The 18,767-nt window shown below is 31.7% G+C and overlaps 2 protein-coding genes across 5 annotated transcripts; one reads left to right on the forward strand and one right to left on the reverse strand.

Moving 5' to 3' along the window:
* Window positions 1-3,646: 3,646 nt before the first annotated feature.
* Window positions 3,647-6,502, forward strand: LOC129880947 (GATA transcription factor 1-like). Its single transcript, XM_055955224.1, has 2 exons — window positions 3,647-3,946; window positions 5,544-6,502. Exons 1-2 carry the CDS (start codon window positions 3,785-3,787, stop codon window positions 6,153-6,155), a joined length of 774 nt encoding a protein of 257 aa, XP_055811199.1. The 5' UTR covers window positions 3,647-3,784; the 3' UTR covers window positions 6,156-6,502.
* Window positions 6,503-6,934: 432 nt separating this feature from the next.
* On the reverse strand, window positions 6,935-9,902 carry LOC129878167 (DNA-directed RNA polymerases II and IV subunit 5A-like). Of its 4 annotated transcripts, none has more exons than XM_055953441.1 (5): window positions 9,841-9,902; window positions 8,251-8,466; window positions 7,880-8,059; window positions 7,412-7,525; window positions 6,935-7,213 (listed from the first exon to the last, which is right to left on the reverse strand). In XM_055953441.1, exons 2-5 carry the CDS (start codon window positions 8,452-8,454, stop codon window positions 7,088-7,090), a joined length of 624 nt encoding a protein of 207 aa, XP_055809416.1. In that variant the 5' UTR covers window positions 8,455-8,466; window positions 9,841-9,902; the 3' UTR covers window positions 6,935-7,087. The 4 variants fall into 4 exon arrangements, with proteins under 4 accessions (XP_055809416.1, XP_055809418.1, XP_055809417.1 ...); XM_055953443.1 differs by having other exon boundaries at window positions 8,251-8,463; window positions 9,841-9,895; XM_055953442.1 differs by lacking the exon at window positions 9,841-9,902 and adding an exon at window positions 9,608-9,795 and having other exon boundaries at window positions 8,251-8,463.
* Between the last annotated feature and the right edge of the window lie 8,865 nt (window positions 9,903-18,767).

Below are 18,767 nucleotides of genomic sequence, written 5' to 3' on the forward strand. Positions count from 1 at the left end.
TTGTTTGCCATTGCAACGGAAGAACATTGTGATGAAGGACTATTATTATCCTTTGATGTCAAACACTGAACTAATTTTTTCCTTCTCCCCGAGGAACACATAGGCTTCGTATTTTTATGAAAAAGATTAATATGTCTGAATATGAATACATATATTCATATTTGATTATTAAGATATTGTCTCTGAATTTGAACGTTGACTAATTAAACTTGTTTGTTTATGAAACATCTCAAATTGAATACATATTATGATGATTGTGGGTTGATGGTTGGTGGTGAGCATGGTTGACAGTAGAGCTTGTCTAGTGATGGTTGCTCGGCTGTAGTGGCTGACGGTAGAGGTGGTTGCGCGGTGGTAATTAGCAACGGAGATTGTTAGTGGTGATAGTTGGAATTGTTGGCGTAGGTGGTTGTGTGACAATGACATTCACACGAATCTTGAGCGAAAATCTAATTAGCAGTCAAAAAATTATTTAAACAAATAACGTCGTTACAAGGAGGTTTGAACACAAGGAGGTTAGCATCATCCTACCTTCGAAAAATACACTGCTAGTGACACTCGAATGACAGATAAAATTTAGGAAAGAAGAGAACACAAAAAGGTAATGATCGTCTTAATAAATAAAGCGATTTCATTTTGTTTATTTTTTGGTTGCAATTTATATGTGACATGGTCATCAAATATTGTGGTAAAGTAATAAGTACTCCTTCATTCTTAAGTTTCAGATTCGAGCCTCGGATATAAATTTATTTTTAATAAAGAGCGTTTTACCTCCAAAATAAAAATTTTCGACCTAATTCAAATTGATCAAGACCCAAAACTCCAAATAAGAATGATGTTGTTTATAATTTTAAAAACTAAAAGAAATTTATTGAATTATAGAAGAAGACTAAAGTACAAAATAGAGGAAATCAACACCTAACTTCTTACTACTATTAGACTAGTACTAGTAACTATTTTTAATGAAAAGATCTTTCCTTTGACTACATGATTGATTGTGTTGATGTGTATTTTAAGTCACAAAGACAGCTACTTTTCTTCAACTTGAAATAAAATAAACTAATTAAGAACACATAACATGACTTTTTCTAAAGTTTGCATGTGATTATCACATGCAAAATGGGAGAGTAGTTATAAGCATCTAACCACTAATCATACAAGTTTGGAAACATGAGTGGGCCTAGCAACGGTCGCCAAATCTATTTTTTATAATTATAGAGCCCGTTTGGATGGACTTTAAGTTGGTCAAAATCAACTTAAAGCCCCTTTTTAGCTTTTGAACGTGTTTGCCTAATGTTAACTTTAAGCCATAAAGTTCTTAAATTCAGTCAAAAATAAAAAGTTAGGATTCCTAACTTTTTTTTCCAAGTGCTTAAAGTCATTTTCTTTGACTAGGAAAATTACTTTTATATCCCTTATATTTTAACTAAATTCTCAAATTACCCTTTTTATTTTTTTAACCCTAAAATTCACGTCATTTTCCTCATTTAAGCACTTTTATCCAAACACTCAACTGCTTATTTATAAAAATAACTTTCAGCACTTCAAAGTTCTAAAAACACTTTATACATAAAAGTTACTTTTTTAAGCCCATCCAAACGAGCTCTTAAGCTCTTTATGATAACATTTCATGTAACAACTAAAAAGTATCTAAATAAACAACACAATTATAAAAAAAAAAATTACGATATAATCTCAACTCTCAAGAACGACATGTAGCTTCAATTTTAATCATTCATCATTTCTATAAAATCTTGTGTTAATTAATTTTTTATTAAGGCTTTTGAACTCTTCCTTAAGTAAACACACACACACAAAATAATAATAATAATAATTATAAACCACCACATGCATTGTCGGAATAGTCAAAGATTTTTTCAAGTAACATATTTAAATAAATTAATAATAAACGTGTCACTATCTTATTGGACAGATTAACAAATTAATTCGGCGAGTTGCTTATGCAGCCTGCTGGCTAATAATGTAAAACACAATCGGAGTCGTTTAGTTATTGGATTAGAATAATAATCTCGAAATATTTAATAAAATTATTTTATTTTATATTTGTTTATGAGTATTATTTAGTCTTAAAAATTATTTTATTTCCCAATTTTAATATAAAGAGTGAAATAAATTATCCAATATAAAAATAAAATAATTTCATGAAATATTCTAACCAATGAAATAATTCTGTAGTGTTGTGACAATAATGATATTGAACTTTTAATTATCTATATTTGTATCCTACTTTCCAAAATGGAAAACAAGATGAGAATATTCTATTCTATAATAAAAATAAATTAAAAAATAACATTATAGCGGCAAGTGCATAGTCCTTGTCATGTTTATGAAATGTTGGGTGTACTTTCACTAGTACTGTTTTTGGTCATGTTGATTTAACATAGACCAATAATTCCTAAATATATATAATTGATGCCAAAGGGATACCCACTTGTTGAAATAAATAAATGTACGATGAATATAAGTTACGTGAACGATATGAATTAAAGTAGTTAATAGACATTGTCTCAATATTTATTCATGTAGTTTTGTATTTCTTTTCGTCCGTTACTATATGTTGTTTTTCGTATTTTATTTATTATAATTACTGTTTGAAATATCTTATTATGTTTAAGTACTCCGTACATTCTATTTTTATTAGATTTTACTTTGTATACTTATGCACATTTAAAAATATGATTAGTTGTGACCAGGGACGGACCCAGCATGTAATGAGGGGTTCATCCGAACCCCTTCGGCGAAAAATTATATTATTTATACATGGTTAAAATATTTTTTTATGTATAAATATTAGATGTCGAATCCCCTTCGGCTAGTTCGTGTGTCTACTTTTTCAGATTTTAAACCCCCTTATTAAAAATCCTGAGTCCGCCACTAGTTGTGACTCATATAACACTTTTCTTAAGCCAAAATTTAAAATAACCTTTCTATGTTATACAACTTCATAGGATAAGATTTAGGTATATCTTAGTTCTTTTCAAGCCTCACCTAAGAGATCACACTAGATATGTTGTGTTAAATTATAATAACTCACATATTAAGGGTTCGAGTCATGAGGATGATTGTTTTTTAATAAGAAATATTTTTCTTTTTTAATGAATCTTATACTAAGTAAATTGAATTAATCAAGATACAAAATAAGAATTCGGTGTCAAATAAAAAATAAAGAAAAATAGTGAGATAAGCAGGGTATCATTTCTATGACAAACGTAAAAAGAAATAAAATAAAATAAAAAAACAGACGAAAAATCAACATCCTTTTATTTTTCGTTTCATGTTTTTGGTATTTATATTAAAATTCAATTAAATTAAATTCACACAAGATAAAACTTATTTTGAAATAGCGTTTGATTAAATAATGAGTTTTATTTACCGTATCACATTTTTTAATATTATCAATAACGATAATTATTTTTTATTTTTTTAATTTGATATTGAATTAAAATCTAATTAATTCAAAGTCACATAAAATAAAATTCATTTGAAAAGAGTGCTCTTTCATAATCAAGACCTCTAATTAATAAAAAAATCTTATCCATTTCATTACACGGATATTATTGATAACAATAATAATAATAACAAGAAAGAGAGAGGAAACATATTCTCTCTTTCTTTCTACCCACCATTATTTCTCCCTAATATTTCTCTCTCTTTTAACAAATTCAAACCAAACACATAGCCAAAAATAAAAACCAAAAACTTATTGAATTCTATAGATTTTTTTTTTCTTTCTACTTTTTTTCAGCTATTGAAAAGAAATTTTATGAAAATGGAAGCTATGGACTCAACAACTTGTTTTATGGTAGATGATGATATTCTTAATTTCTCTTTGGATGATGATGAGAAATACCAAACTTCTTCTTCTTCTTTTGAATCTTCAAACACCGTTGGATTTCTTCAAGATAATCGTAGCCCTTCATTTCCTGTAAGTAATTTGATTGATGTTTTTTTTTTGTTTTTTTTTTCATTAGAATGGCATTTTCGTGAATAAACAATGAAAGAGGGGGTAATTTAGTTGGATGAGGGAATAAGATACTTTTTCCTTCTTGGTTAGATGACTAACAAAAGTGGAGGTGTTCGAGAATACCATGTTTGGACGATTTTACCCAAGAATAATATTTCGAAATAAATTTGAGATTAATTTTATCTCATGTTTAATATAGGGTATTAACTAATTTCAAAATTATTTTATTTCGCTATTTATTAAAATGATTACTATTCTATATCTCATGTGTCATGACATATCCTATGCATAAAATATCCTTTTTTATTCCTATTTCATGTACCAAACGACCCTTTAAGATTTATTCATGGCTTGTTTTTTAATATTTTTTTCGTTTTAATTTATGTGAATCTATTTTGGATTAATTTTAAAAAGAAAGAAGTTAAAAAATTGTAATCTTAATTCTTAAACCTGCATAATATTTATGTGATGTAAAAGTATATCGTAAAATGAATTTTTTTTAACTAGGAGTAAAAATAATTAATTTATTTTTAAATCTAGAAAAAAAATTAAAAAGTTAAAGATAAAAAGGAAATAAATTCCCTTTTAATTTTTAAAACGAAAAAAATAACTCACATAAATTCAAACAGTGGTTCTACCAAAAAAAAAAAAAGTGGGGTAAATGATAGGGGTACTTTTGGAATTGAAAATATTGCCGACATCTCTTTATGATTGGTAAGTTGGCAGTCACTATTACGTATCCGTTTTCCACTTGCATTGCATTAAATACAAAAAGACGTTTTGGTCCCTAAGCAAAAATTCCTTTGAAATTGGCCTTTTTTGGGTGCAAATATTAAAATGATTAGACTCCCTCTTAGATATTTTCAAGTTTACTATGAGATGCAACACCACAATAAAATAAAGTCAATAACTCATCTTTCTTTTAGATACGGCAAGGGTAAGATTCACGGGAAAAGTTATCACTCCCTTAATTAATTTCACGTGACTCTTTTTTTTTTCAAGTATGTTTCTATAAAAATGTCACTTCTATATTAAAAATAATTTAATCTTAAACTTTTCATTTTTATCATTAATAACATGCTTTTATAGCTTAAAACACACACATATGATATGATATGTTTAGAACAATAAGTTTCAAAAGTCTTAAGGAAATGCTAATTTCTGCTAGAAGCGTTTTCGATGTACTTTCCATTGGAAGTATCCTCTCGAGGAGCGAATTTCCGACAAGATGTTTGTCAAAAATTTATGTTTTTTTAAGTAGTGTTCGTAAACTCTGAGATAATCAAACAACGCCATATAAATTAAAACAGAGCGAATAGTATAGAGAAATTATTATTCCTAAGAAGTGGAAAACCAGAGTAATGAGTCAACTAGCTGTGCTCATACGAGTTGCTTGAGCTGAGGGTGTAATAGAAACGACCTCCCTCTACCTTCACAAGGTCGAGGGTGTAGTAAGACTGCATACATGCCGCCCTCTGCGGGCTCAATTGTGGATTACACTGAATATGTTGTTGTTGTTAGATGCTCGTAAGGGTATTAACGCGGATACATTTTGCAGGATTATGTAGAGGAAGAATTGGAATGGCTTTCGAATAAAGATGCATTTCCAGAAGTAGAGTTTGACATATTATCTGATCATGTCCCTAGTGTCATATTTGATCATCACAGCCCAAATTCAGTACTGGAAAATAGTAGCACCATCAGCACCACCACCAACCATTGTCACGTAAATGTTAAGGGAAACGTGTATATAAGTCGCGCCTCTGACATCCTACAAGTCCCCATTAACTACCCCGTTCGTGCACGGAGCAAGAGAAGGAGAAGAACCGCCTTGCAAAGTGTGAATTCATGTGTGTGGGGTAACCAAGTGAAATTCAAGAACACTACTTGTAAGAAAGGACTAGCATTACTCTCAATACCAATGACTAAACCTAAAAGAGGTTCTAGCATTGGTAGGAGGTGTCAGCATTGTGGGGTCGATAAGACCCCACAATGGCGTGCAGGTCCTACAGGACCTAAGACATTGTGCAACGCTTGTGGGGTCCGGTATAAGTCTGGAAGGTTGTTTCCCGAGTATCGCCCCGCGAATAGTCCTACTTTTTCAGCTGATTTACATTCAAATTCTCATAGGAAAGTTTTGGAGATGAGAAAGCAGAGGATTGTGGAGTAGCAGAGGATTTACATCAAGTATGTTTATATATAGGGCAGGATTAATTAGTAGTGAGTCTATAGTTTTCTTTTTATTTATATTATTTTTTAGCACAATTAGGCTGGAATCTAGGTTTATTTTAATGGCTAGAAGGTTATTGAATTTGAACCATATTATTTGTATTGATTTCCATCAAAATCTACTAGGGGTTTTCAAGTTAACCTGTTTTGGTTATGCTTTTGGTCATGTATATTTCATTTTTTTTCTTCCAACCAATAAGATGTATTGACAGTTTGGGGAAGCTGCAGGTGGGGGCGGAGCTAGAGGGGCCAAAGGGGTTTTATTTGAACCCCTTTCATTGGAATACAACACTATATATATAGTGAATAAAAGAATCCTTTTAATGAAAATTGTGTCTCCGCCACTAACTGCATGTTAACAGCTTTGATGGAAGCTTCAAGTCTTGTTCTAATTCTTAGAGGGGTTTGATCCTCTTTACTTTTTGTCTAGAGTGTTAACATGATAGTTTTCTTGTTGAAGATTGATCTATCTATTTATAAGAGCAACCTCAACCTTGGTGTGGCCTAGTGGTTAAAGAGGAGAGTGCAAACTTTGAAGATTAGTGCTCAAATCACAAGGTAGGACAGAGAATATTAGGTGATTTTTCCCCATCTAGTATCCGAGTAGGTGAGAGGTAGTAAGAAGCTCAATATGTATTAGTGAAATAGTCAAGATACTTGCAAAAAACAAAGAAGCAAATAACTTAAACTTTTCTACTCACTACTTATATGTAAACTGTGTAAACATCAAAACTAGTTCGATATGTATTTAAGTGAAATAGTCAAGGTACGCGCAAAACAAAAAAAGAAAGTAAATACTACTAAAAAACAACTTTAGTACTCGAGTTTTCTGGTCACTACTTATATATAAACTGTGTAAACATCAAAACTAGTTCAAGCCACACATCGGTAAGTCACATAATGGCCTGCAGTCTCACTTGGTCTGATAATTTTCACAATTTGACCACGTTTTAGCCCATAATATCTAGCAATTGGATCGGTGATCTGAATTCGAGGAAGCTGTTTTAACACAAGAAAAATATTAGTCACGAAGAATCAACAACAGCTATCTAAATGTTGTATCTAGCAAAACGATTAGTTAAACGTTATGCATTTTGGAGGATTCAACAAGGGTAAGGCGACATTTTTGGAGGGTCCAAGAAATATAGGTCAACATAGTTTAGCAAGTGTAATACTACTACGACTACTAAGACAAACCTGTGATTCTTTCACAGTATATTGTTCCAACAAACTTTTCTTTTCTTCAGGAGTAAGTGGATGGTGCACAGGAACTAGAACATGATCTTTAACATTAACCAACAACTCTATTTCCTGAAATATTAAACACACATCATGACGATGTATAAAATCAATTCAACACTTCTATCCAAACACGTAACGGCTTATAAAAGCAGTTTCAATACTTTTAAAATGCTGTCCAACTATTTATAATCAGCTAAGCCAAACGTGCTCATAGTCCCATTATCAAAATGTAAATGGTACTTTGATAAGGATCATAAAACACATCTAAAGTATTTCGAGATAAGGATCATAAAACACATCTAAAGTATTTCGAGATAAGGATCATAAAACACATCTAAAGTATTTCGATTTTTTTAGTTTTCTATCTGAACTAATCAACTATTTATCAAAACACGTTTCAACTATCAATAGTAGAGTACTCACCTGGAAGATCTCCAAGTGTAAGTTTGTAGATACTTCACTTATCAAGCTACGAGCACAGGAAGTCAAAATTTGTTGTATAACAAAAATTGCTTGGAAGACCTTTTCTTTAATCATGCGTTCAGTATAAGGTCTCATTTCCTCAACACCAAACTTTGCCCCCTTAGGAAAGAACACATACATCTGCAATCAATAACCATGGAATATCATTGTTTGTCTGATTTTGACTTAACAGACATTTAGGAAAGTAAAGAAACTTTTGAATCTTATCGTCTTAGACTAAAAAAATACACAAAAAGTATCAAAACATCCTTTAATCTTGTGATTTTAAACATGTCAAAAAAAAAGATACATTCTTTTTGAAGAGCGTGCACCTGCTCAGAATCGTTGTTGCATTTGGCTTTGAGAATTACAAGGTCTTCTCTCTTCATGTTTTCACCGTACTTCTGAAGGAACTCTTGTTTTGACATTTTTATTTCAAATTCTCCAACAAGATAGCCCCTATCATTCAACATTTCCAAAACTGTCTTACGAACTCTGTAAAGTCTTGAGAGCTCTTCTTCTGATAGAATACTCATCTTCGCGCCCTACTAAATTGGAAAAAAAAATGCTATTCGTTAGAGAAAATACTTCGAGCAATGAACACATTAGACAAGAGTTTCAATCTATCATCTTTATTACAATTGAATCATTCTATCAATTTGTACATGAAAACCTAAGCACAAGTACCTGTTATCTTCTATCAGCACAAGTACCACGTAACACTGTTCACTCAAGCCTAGAGTGGCTGATAAACGCGAAACAATATTTAAGCCTAAAACTATAAATTCATTATCAAACTCAACTCCATCCAATAGGTACTTCAACTAAATTTAGTTTTAAAAACATTGCTTACAAACAATGTGATATACACATCAACCTCTAATATAACAGTCAATAATTTTGATAAAAAAGCTAATACTAAATAGTTATGGGGTATTAGTTTTGACACAATCTATATAGGCTTTATTTGAGAAATTAACATAAATACATAATCATGATGCAAATTCAGTAACAATTGTCATTACAACAACAACGAAAAAAAAAAACTAGTAATCACACATATGGAATCTGAAGAAGGTATACTATACGCAGACTTTACTTTACGTCCTAGAGATAAAGAAGTCGTTGTTTACATTTGGCCCCTGGCTCAAGTAAAGCTTAGTAACAATTGTATTTACAACAAAATACCTAGTAATTCCACTAGTAAGGTCTTAAGAGGGTAATGTATGCTGACCTTACCCCTAACCCTAACCGGTAAAGATAAAAGGGTTGTTTAAGGTAGACACTAGGTTCAAGCTAATCTGACATGCAATTGCGTTTACAACACCAACATGGGTTGTGGTGTCGTGGTGAGACTTCTCCACCCTTAATCAAAGATCTCGGGTTCGAGTCCTAATTATGGAGAAAATTTTAAAGGGAGTGTCATCCCTAAATATTTGGCCCAGCAGTACACAATTCGGATTTAGTCGGGACTCCAACACGGACTCTAGACACCGGGTGGGAAACCCCAAAAAAAAGTGTTTACAACATCAACATAATATCCAATAATTCGGATTTAGTCGGGACTCCAACACAGACTCTAGACACCGGGTGGGAAACCCAAAAAAAAAGTGTTTACAACATCAACATAATATCCAATAACACCATAGGTATAGAGTCGGGGAAAGTTAGAATATAGGCAAATCTTACCCCTAACTATATACAGAGGTTGTTTACAATAGACCCTGTGCTCAAATAAAGCTCAATAATAATTGTGTTTTCAACAACAACAACAATAATAAATCCAAGAAATAGAAAAATTATTTACGATAAACCCTAGTTCAAGTAAAGTTCAGTAACAATTGTGTTTATTACAAAACAAAGAATAAAAGTTCTGATTGAATGTAAAACAGAGAGAAAAAGAGGAGGAAAAAAATATATACAATTGGATTCCGTCGGGGAAAAGTTCGTTATAGAGAAAAGTATAGGTTAACTTAAATAAACTCCAATATTATTAAACATATAGTTTTCCTTATTTATTAAATATAACAAATATATCACAATTTGAGTCAAATACGATTCTGGGTAATTTTAGATATAGAATCTGCTGACACATGATTTTAGGCTAAATATAAGGAGAAAGTCCTAATTAATGAAGATAAAAAAAAACCTAATTAGTATATATATAATGGAATTTCACGTTTAAATCTCATTTAGCTGTTATAAATAAATGTATGCAAAAAATTATAGTTTAATAATTTTGTGAACCAAAACGAAGGAATGTTGGTACTTGTTACGAATGAAAATATTTTCTTAGAAAATAAGTAAGTCTTTTACTTATTTTTTAATGTTTGATATGTAAATAAAAAATATTATTTCAAAAATATTAATATGTAATTTAGAAAATCGCTTAAATTTTGTTTTTAAGGAATATATTTTTAATGTTGAACATCCTTGACAGTCTAAGGTGTGCATCGGTCGGTTCGATTCAATTTTATGTATTATCGGTTCAATTTATCGATTTTTGATTTTTAAATAAGCTAAATCAATAAGATATTAACGGATCGGTTTTCGATTTAACCAATTAGAAAATGTTCATTAAATAATTATATGACTTCTCCGAAAATTTGGTTCGATAAAACAATAATGTAACTTTACATAATGCTTATAATATAGAAACAGTAGTAACTAACATAAAAAGAACTATACAAGTGTAACACAAATAGAAGAACAAGGATAATAATATGAATTGAAAACTAAAGAGCAAATGTAGTAACCAATAAGGTACTGATATTAATATTTAATATTTATGTAGGGGTAAAATAGTAAATTACTACTGTATTGGGTTATCGGTTTACACAATAATTTAATATTAAAAAATCAATATCGAATCAATAACCCGTTAATTATTTTTTTATAAAACCAATAAAAATCCGTTAACCCAATAACAATATTCCAATAGCATTCTTTCGATTCGATTTATTGATTTGTTCGATTTTTGCACATTCCTATTTGACACAAACACATGTCACCCCATTCAAATAAATACAATTATTTTAGTTAATTAATTTTAATTTACCAAAGATTCTTAAATATTTATCAAGTTTCTTAATATTACAAGCTTCATTTGTTTGATTTAATAAGAATAGGGTGATGTTATGAAATTAAAGCAACATGAAGAACTTGGCCAAAATCAAATAATTCATTGAGAAAGAGGTCAATGTAGACCACTCGTCTTCTTGATTCAAATACGAACTACTTTTTTTTCTCTTATTAATCACATTAAAAAAACAAATTGAAATTTCGTATTAACATAATAAATTCTTGTTCACTTGAATTGAATTTCCAATATGTAATGTACGTCCTATTAATTTTGCTCGTCCCAACTCTTATCAGCCCCCCCCCCCCCCGGTTTGGTTTAAAAATCAACCCCAACTTTCAACAATAATCAACCCCCCCCCCCCCCCCCATCCCATAAAATGTCTATTTTGTCCTTGATTTTCTATCTTCCATCAATTATTTATACAAATAAAAATAATAGGTACTATAATAGATTTTAAATAGATTTCAAAAATAATGCAAAAATATTAATAAAAATAAAGGTATATCCTATAAAAAAAAAAATTAAAAGATTATCTATTTGTATTGTAAGTAATTTTTTATTTTTTAATTTAAAAAATACTTCATTATTGAAACAATAATCATTCCCCCCTCTCCCCCGTATCTTAATTAATTTTTTAAAATACCTATTTTATTCTTTGTATTATCAATTTTTGTCTCTTTTTTTTTAACTTTTTTAAAATCATGATTTTTTTTTATTCTAGGAAAAAAATAATTATTAAAAACATTTTTTTTTCTATTCAAAAAAACTAAATTAAAAAAATTCTAATTGAATATATAAATTATTGACGTTCTATAATGAAATAAATGAGTAGAGTAAAAAGTGAATATTTTAATAATAATCAAAACTCTAATGTATACTATTTATCTTTCTTAATCTAAGTATTTATAGATTTTTATTTAAGCACATTAAAATTATAAGTAGATTAATTTTTTTTTATCAATTTATAATTAAAATTTATGTTATTATTTATGATTATTATTATTTTAATATTACATGCATTTAATATGTATATGTATATAAATGCATGTTTCAATTCTCTCTTATTCTTAAATGTCTTGGCGGGGAGGGAGTTTGATTTTTAAACCAAACTTTAGGGGAAAAAATGATTTTGTCCCATATACAATAGGTCGACCTTTATCTTCATTAATTGGATCATATGCACTAAAAAAAAGACCAAACATAACCCTATTCAGCATAACATACGTATATATCATTAATAATACCAGCATCAAATACAAATTCTTGACCTTTTACCAAAGTTACACTACTAAAATGAGAATTGAGATGAAGTTAAAAACACAATAAAAATGAGAATCAAGGCTAATTTTGTATTAAAAGTCATTGTTTTTTTTTTGAAGTATTTTTGTTAGAAATATTTTTCAAAATAAATTGAGTTTGAAAATTTGACTAAATATTATAATCTTGGATTGAGTCAAATACGTCTTAAATTTAGGATTTTCCAGAAATTTTCAATGGATTTAATACAATTATGTTTGCAATAAGAAGATGATGTCTTATTAATTGTTAGATTAAAGCTTCATTTAGTTTATTTTGCTAAAATAATATGTGATCATTTTCATATGCACTCTCCACATTTCATTTGTGCGTAACTTATTTTGGAATGAATAATATATTTACTCTTTTCGTTTTATTTTACTTGACTTTTATTAAAAATAATTTTGTTTACTTGTTTATTCTTTCAATGCCACCATTATCATTAAAATTAGTTACATATATTACGTACTAGTCAAGTTTAGATTTTTAAAACATAATTAATAAAATTAATTATTGAGTTTTGGATTGATTCTAGCAATGTTGATACACCACAAACGTAAATTCAAAATGAAAAAAATTGTGTTGGAATGATTTCTGAAGATTTGGGCGAGATAAAAATTTAAACATGACTTATATAACAATTTTTACTATTTTCAATTTGTTGCGCCCCACTCTGCATTAATGTATTTATTTTTACGCTATCGCATTCTAGTTTTTGGTATATAACAATCTCATAAAAGTTAAATAATTAGTGATCTGCTAGCAGATCAATTTTTGTTAGGTTTTCTAACTATGAGTACATTACCACCTTTTTGCAAACAAAATGCAAATATTTTGCAAAATCAAGACATATTTTTCCTATATTTTTTTTCTTTCTCATTATATCTTTGTAATATTTGAGTTAAATATCAAGTTTATTATTTATTTATTTTTATATTGTAGTAATGCTATACGTTGTTTTATTACATTTTACGTCTTCTTTAAGTTGTAATTTACGACAATAACAAAAAGTAAATAAAAATTCAGACGAATTAAAGAGAAAATAAAAGCAACATCATAACAAACTTAGCCAAAAGCAAAGAATTCTTCAAGAAAGAGCACCACCACAAATCATCTTGATTCAAACACAAACTAATTTTTCTTTCATATCACATTAAGATAAATAAATCGAAATTTCGTCTTTAACATAAAAGAAAAATCTTGTTTCACTATGTGGTAGTCCAATTTGTAACAAATGTCCACTTATGTAGATCCCAACTCTTTCTAATTGCGTCATCTTGAATTGACCAATAAACAATTGGATGACCTTTATCTTCTTGAATTGGATCATATGCATTAAAAGATGATGTTGAATTATTCCATTGAGCATAACATACATAAATATCATTAGTAATAACAGCATCAAATATAAATCTTTGACCATTAAGTGACAAAATTGTACCAAGTATAGGGACTCCACTTTTTAATTTACAAGTAATTGTCACAACTGGATTTTCATTCATAGGTATGTCATCAAAAAGACAAACTTTTGGTGGTTTTGGATCAAATAGAATAAAATGAGAATTGAGACAAAGTTAAGAACACAAGAAGTATGAGAATCAAGGGAGAATTAGTATTATTAGAAGTCATTGTTTTTCTTAAAAGTACTTCTAATGAAAAAAAAAGTTCGAAATAAATAGATTTTAAGTTAACCAGATATTATATTAGATTCATGTAATTCTATTTGAAAGAATTAGTCAAATATATCTTAAATTTATAGCAAGAAGATCATAGCTTATTAATTAATAGACTAAATCTTCACCATGAATGAATAATATATTTACTTTCTCCATTTCATATCATATCATATGTAACATCCAAGATTATCTTTTTAATGAAAATTTTGCCTAAATATTTTGGATTTTTTTTACTATCATTAAAGGGAGATTATGCATTTATTCGTTTGTAAAATAAAATGATTACTTTTATATATCATCTAATTTTACATCTCATCTAATTAATTACATCACATAAAATGAAACCAAGGAAGTACTCTTCTTTTTCTACCTGACAATTTGTAGAAGTAGCCATTGGAAGGCTTCTGAGAGAATCGATTTTAGAGAGAAGATTTTGGGAAGAAGAAGATGCAGTGTATATTGAATGAGAGAGAAACAAATATCTACACACCCCTATCTTATACTTAGCTAATTACACTTAACCACCCAACCTCCTTAATTAGTGTGGGGCCCATAGCTAACTAACACTGCTAACTAACATCTAACTAACATTACATTTACAACCCATTATTTACACATGTTTACTATCATCCAATACTCCCCCTCAAGTTGGAGGGTGTAGAATATCCAGCACTCCCAACTTGGCCATCAAGTATGAATGTTGTTGCCTGCTAAGCCCTTTCGTCAATAGGTCTGCTTGCTGATCACTTGTGCTCACAAACTCAGCTCTGATTGTGCCTTCTTTTATTTTATCCCCTATGAAGTGGAAGTCGATTTCTATGTGTTTAGTGCGTTCATGATACACCGGTTTCGTAGCCAACTGGATGGCTGTCTTACTATCACTCCAAATTTTTACTGGTTGATGTACTTGTACTCCCAGCTCCTTGAACAGTTCTAGCAGCCATGTGACTTCTGCTGCTACTGCTGCCATGCTCTTATACTCAGCTCCAGCTGAGCTCTTTGACACAGTTTGTTGTTTCTTTGATTTCCAGGAGATCAAAAATTCTCCAAACTTCACTGCATAGCCTATAATGGACCTCCTTGTGTTTGGGCATGCTGCCCAGTCTGAATCACACCAGCAAGTCAGCTCCTGTGTCTGTTTTGATCTGAAGATGAGGCCTTGTCCTGGTGCAGTTTTAAGATATTTGACCACTCTAATGGCTGCCTCCCAGTGTGACTGTTTTGGTTCTTGCATAAATCAGTGTCTGGACAACAAAACTAATATCAGGTCTTGTAATGGTGATGTAGAGGAGCTTACCTATCAATCTTTGATATTTTGAAGCATCCTCTAACACTTCATCACCTTTGGATCTAATAATCCTATCACACTCCATAGTGGTCAGCTTGTTTCCAATTTCTAATGGTGTGGCAGCTGGTCTTGTGCCTGCTAGGCCATTTTCTGATATGAGTTCCAATGTGTACTTCCTTTGATTGAGGATGATCCCAGGCTGTGATCTCAGGATTTCAATCCTAAGGAAGTATTTGAGTTCTCCCAGGTCCTTGACTTTAAAGTCATGATGCAGAATCCTCTTGGCTTCTTCTATGAGGCTATTGTTGTTTCCAGTGATGAGTAGATCATCTACATACACTAAAATAATCACAATATCAATACCTAATTTCTTTGTGAAGAGAGAATAATCATGTGCACTCTGTGTGAATCCTGCAGCTACCAAAGCATCAGTCAACTTTATGTTCCATTGCCTTGAAGCCTATTTCAGGCCATATAAGGACTTCAACAGCTTGCATACTTTGGTCTCCCCCTGTCTCTTGAAACCCTCTAGCATCTCTATATATACTTCCTCATATAGGTCTCCCTGTAGAAATGCATTATATACATCCATTTGATGAAGGTTCTAGCCCTTTGATGCTGCCAGTGCAATCACAGATCTCACAGTGATCATCTTTGCCACTGGAGAGAAGGTTTCATGATAGTCGATACCTTTCTTTTGACTATACCCTTTTGTCACTAACCTTGCCTTCAATCTTTCAACATCTCCATTTGCTTTATACTTGATCTTGTACACCCATTTGGAGCCTACAGCATTCTTCCCACTTGGGAGGTCAACAATCTTTCAAGTATGGTTTTCTTCCAAAGCTTTGATTTCTTGCTTCATGGCTTCTATCCATCTGCTGTCTTATGAGTCTTCCTTGAAGGTTTTTGGTTCAGCTAAATTTGTGAATTTAGCTAAATAACTCTTGTACTGATTTGACGTTGCTGCATATGACACATATCTACTTATGGGATAGTTGTTGGTTCCATCATGACTAGTATTAGAGATGTAGTCATTCAACCATCCAAGCCTCTTAGTAATCCTAGCTGGCCTTGCATTCACAACTGGAGGAGCAATAGCTTCAGCATCATCACCACCATCATCATCATTGGCAGGTGCAGGTGCAGGTACAACATCATCACCACCATAATCATCATTAGCAGGTGCAGGTGCAGTTACAATATCATCACCACCATCATCATCATTGGCAGGTGCTGGTGGCCCCCTTGCTCCTGCTGGTGTGAATGTGGGAGGAAGAGGGTTGACTTGAGAATCAGAGTATGTGGCAGCTTGGCCTGGTGGAAGAAACATGTCAGGATCTGATGCTGAGGTGTTGAGAAAAGAAAACTCAGCCTCTCTGAAGACCACATCCCTGCTAACAAAGAACTTATTAGTAGTTAAATCAAAAATAATATAACCCTTTTGTGTTTCTGAGAATCCCATGAGAACAACTGATGTGGATCTGGAGGCAAGTTTGTCAGATCTTGGTAGTGTGGTTACAAAACACAAGCAGCCAACAACTTTAAGATGATCAATATTAGGCTTCTTGTGAAACAGTAGTTCATAAGGGGCCTGACCCTGCAAAACAGCTGATGGTAATCTATTCATGAAATACACTGCAGCCTTGACATAAAAATCCCAATATTTAGTAGGGAAATAAGCCTGAAATTTAACTGCCCTGGCCATTTCCAGAATTTGTCTATGTTTCCTTTCAACTACTCCATTCTGTTGAGGAGTGTATGGACAACTGCTTTGATGAACTATGCCTAAGTTATGAAATAATTCATAGCATTTTGAGTTGAAGAATTCAGTACCATTATCAGATCTAATGATCTTGATCCTACAATTGAACGGAGTGCCAACATAAGCAACAAATTATTTCAAAACAACAATTACTTCAGTCTTCAACTGTAACAGATAGATCCAAGTGTACCTTGTGTGATCATCAGCAATAGTGAGAAAATAGTTTTTCTTATCTAATGTAGGGGTTTTGTAAGGACCCCATAGGTCTAAATGTATCAACTCAAAAGGCTTATCAGCTCTAGAAGTACTTAAGGGAAACTGTAGTCTAGTTTGTTTTGCCATGGGACAAATCTTACAATGATTATGAGTATTGACATCTATCTTATTTTTGAATTCTAGCATGTGCTTCATAGTAAAAATAGAGGGATGATCCAGTCTCATATGCCATAAGTTGCATCTCTCAACAACAGCTGCTAGGTAGGCCTGCTTTACACTTCCTTTCTGCCCTGCATATTCATCTGACCCTTGAAAAATGTATAAACCTTCTTGCAATCTACCAATCCCCTTCACCCTGTCACTATACAGATCTTGAAAGACACAGTGATCAGGAAAAAAATTGACTGAACAGCATAGCTCCTTAGTCAACTTTGACACTGATAAAAGATTATATTTAAAATCTAGTATAAACAGCACATTTGAGATTTTTTCCTTTCCAAATATCTCAATGCATCATGTGTGTGTGATTGGTACTGTGTCTCTATTTGGCAAATGCATCTTTAAACCTTTACTGGTATGTGTACTAAATATGTTCTTTAGTAACTTCTCATTTGCAGTAACATGGTGAGATGCACCAGAGTCAACTATCCACTCACACTTGGCTAATTGAGATAGCAAACAAGTTATAGCACCTATCATATGAGCTTGATACTCTTCAGAGTCCTTGCCATCTGAAGCATAGTGGCCACCCTTGCCATCTTCTCTTCTGTTATCCTCATCACATTGACTTCGGTTATTAGTTGTGTTTGAGTGTTTCTCTTGAGATAGACCTACATTGTTAGCAACTGTATTGTGTGTGTCTCTTCTCCAACCTTCACCATTGTCTCTTCTGTATCTATCCTTGTATGAGTCCTTCCTCCAGCCCTCATAGTTACCTCTCATTCTTCTGTTGAACTTATCATCTCTTTCTGCAGGGTACCCAATGATCTTGTAGCAGTCATTCTTTGTGTGGTTTCTCATGTGACAGTGCTTACAGTACATGGAACATCCCTTGTAATTGTCCCTTTTCTTAGCCTGCATTGCCATTGGATTAGACTTCTCAGTGTTTGTCTGCTGACTCTCATCCTGCACTATCAAGGCATATGCCTGATTCACAGTTGGTGCAGTGGACTTCATCAAGATTTGCCTCTTCGCCTGATCATATGACTCATTCAATCCGCTTAAAAACTGCATTAGCCTTTGCTGTTGCAGGTACTCAATGTAGTTCTTTGATTTTGGACAGCCACAATTTGGAGAAGGGGCTATCACATCAGATTCATTCCATAGTTCCTTCAACCTTGAGAAATATACAGACACTGGATCAATTCCTTGTTTAAGATTCGTCGTTGCTGTGTGTATTTGATAGATTCTCACACGATTCACTTTATCAAAACTCTGAAACTAGATATGCGTCTGACGCATAGACAATTCCACTGAGTAGATTTTCCAACACTGTGTTCATGATTCATGAGAGAACTATTGCATTC

Source organism: Solanum dulcamara, chromosome 2 (genome assembly GCF_947179165.1).
Source record: "Solanum dulcamara chromosome 2, daSolDulc1.2, whole genome shotgun sequence".
NCBI classification, from domain to species: Eukaryota; Viridiplantae; Streptophyta; class Magnoliopsida; order Solanales; family Solanaceae; genus Solanum; species Solanum dulcamara.